The sequence below is a fragment of the Halyomorpha halys genome, unplaced genomic scaffold, assembly GCF_000696795.3.
Source record: "Halyomorpha halys isolate HHAL.00 unplaced genomic scaffold, Hhal_1.1 Scaffold365.1, whole genome shotgun sequence".
Classification (NCBI taxonomy): domain Eukaryota; kingdom Metazoa; phylum Arthropoda; class Insecta; order Hemiptera; family Pentatomidae; genus Halyomorpha; species Halyomorpha halys.
In genome coordinates, this window is record NW_027107925.1 from 183,759 (window position 1) to 185,735 (window position 1,977).

At 34.9% G+C, this 1,977-nt stretch overlaps 1 protein-coding gene across 1 annotated transcript; it reads left to right on the forward strand.

Moving 5' to 3' along the window:
* The first annotated feature begins 326 nt into the window (after positions 1–326).
* On the forward strand, positions 327–1,694 carry LOC136795501 (vitellogenin receptor-like). The gene has a single exon (XM_067046291.1). It carries the CDS (start codon positions 495–497, stop codon positions 1,599–1,601), a length of 1,107 nt encoding a protein of 368 aa, XP_066902392.1. The 5' UTR covers positions 327–494; the 3' UTR covers positions 1,602–1,694.
* The last annotated feature ends 283 nt before the right edge of the window (positions 1,695–1,977 follow it).

The window sequence follows — 1,977 nt, forward strand, 5'->3', positions numbered from 1 at the left end:
ATATAACCTTATTTAATTGATAGATGTTACAATCAGTCACACTATTGTGGGCAATAGGTGATAGTGATGAATTATCACATTCAAATGAAAATAAATAAATAAATGAAAGAAATTTAAATAAAAGTACATACCAATAAATAAGATCCCCCTTAAAACATATACAGACAGAAGGATAAAGAAAATGAACATACTCAAACTATGTATTTGAAAAAATCAATAAATAAAATAAAAAAAGTAATATAATCTCTGGTCATATTTACACTTTTTTTTTTCTTAGAAGTTGAAAATTTGTTGTTAGATACAGATATGTTTTGCTGCAGGTTGTATGCTGTGGTATTGAATGGAAAGCAGTTAACGAATTCAAAGAAACCTTCAAAGAATATTCTGTGGCACTAAACACAATCTCTTCCATTGAAAAAATCTTAAATAATTCTAAAATAGATTCAGAACGATTTTTGAACAAAACATTTTCAGAGAATTTAATATGGAAAAGAATGGCTGAAATGAAATTTTCAAGCAGTAGTTTTTTACCAAATATCTTTAATGAATCATGCGTCCAAAAAATTATTGATGAAGAAAAATTTAAATTTTCCTACCAAGTTCAGATTTTTCAAATACAGGTTCCTTTACTAACCAGAGCTTTAGACATTAGGGAAAGATTAAATAATATAAATTCATCTTTGGATCTTTACCAAGGGCTCGCAGAGAGGAAATATTTAAGTTGTACATCGGTAAATGGAACATGCTGGGATGAAACTAACGATTGGTTAGGATCAAGCATTAGTTCCTTGTCATGTAGAATATATCCAAACTGTCCGGAACATTCTATCAGAAAGAGGTCAGCTTGCTTAGCTCATCAGTTTAGGTGCATTAACGGCCAGTGCATCCCAGGCAATCACTATTGCAATGGGAGGTGTGATTGTATTGAATGCAATGACGAACCGTATAATTGTGTAAAGAGTTGTTCCGAATTCCGCTGCGCACTCTCATTCCGCTGTGTTGTAAAAACTAAAATATGTGATGGAATGAACGATTGCGGAGACTGGTCCGACGAAGAAAGGTGCTCATTACCCATAAATACAAAGTCCGCATACGAAAAGTGTCCAATTGAGAAAGGAGGGTTCTTATGCAACAATACAGTGTGTATCAATTTGGAAGATGTATGTGACGGGAACAATGACTGTGGGGACTGGTCCGATGAGGGTTCTTATTGCCTTAGGCAACGATGCTCGCCAGAATGTGGCAAGAAAGGTGGGGTTTGCTTTGTAGAACCAAAGGGGTCCAAATGCTTGGATGAATGCCCTCCCGGGACCCACGAGACCTCCGTAGGCTGCAGTCGACATCCTGAACGTCTCTTACCGACCCTGCTGCAAACTTTAGAAGACACTCCACGACTTATAACAAGGTATGCGGCAAGGTTGAAATACCTTAAAATTAAAACCATACTGGGACTTTCCCAAGCTTTGCAAGAGCTTGTGCAGTGTGAACAGAAGGAATTCTCCTCAATGTCTAAGATGATAAATTTTTCCTCAAAGTTCGAGGATGAGCATCGTGTCTCTAGGGACGTTACCGGCATCACAGTACAAAGCAAGACCAAATAACATAATAATAAAGAACACTTTTATGAATAAGAATACTTCGTTATAATGTTATGATTGTTTATATTACAGTTAAATATTCATCTTCATTGTTGTGTGGATTGTTATGTCAAATAAATAATTATGTTTTGCTAATTATATCTTCATTTAATATCATTTTATAGCTCGTAGTTCATTAACGGTACTAAAGTTAGTAAAAATATTAACCCATGTAAGCAGGATTTTACTCCCAGTTTTTGTGGTTCTACTGCGTGAAGTGAACATCTGCTGATAGGAGCTCCGAGGGATTAAACATTGTACACCCAACTAAAAGATAAGGGACGACTTTAATTTACTTTTGTTATAAAAATTCATTGTTTTTCATTTCTTTTTCGTTATA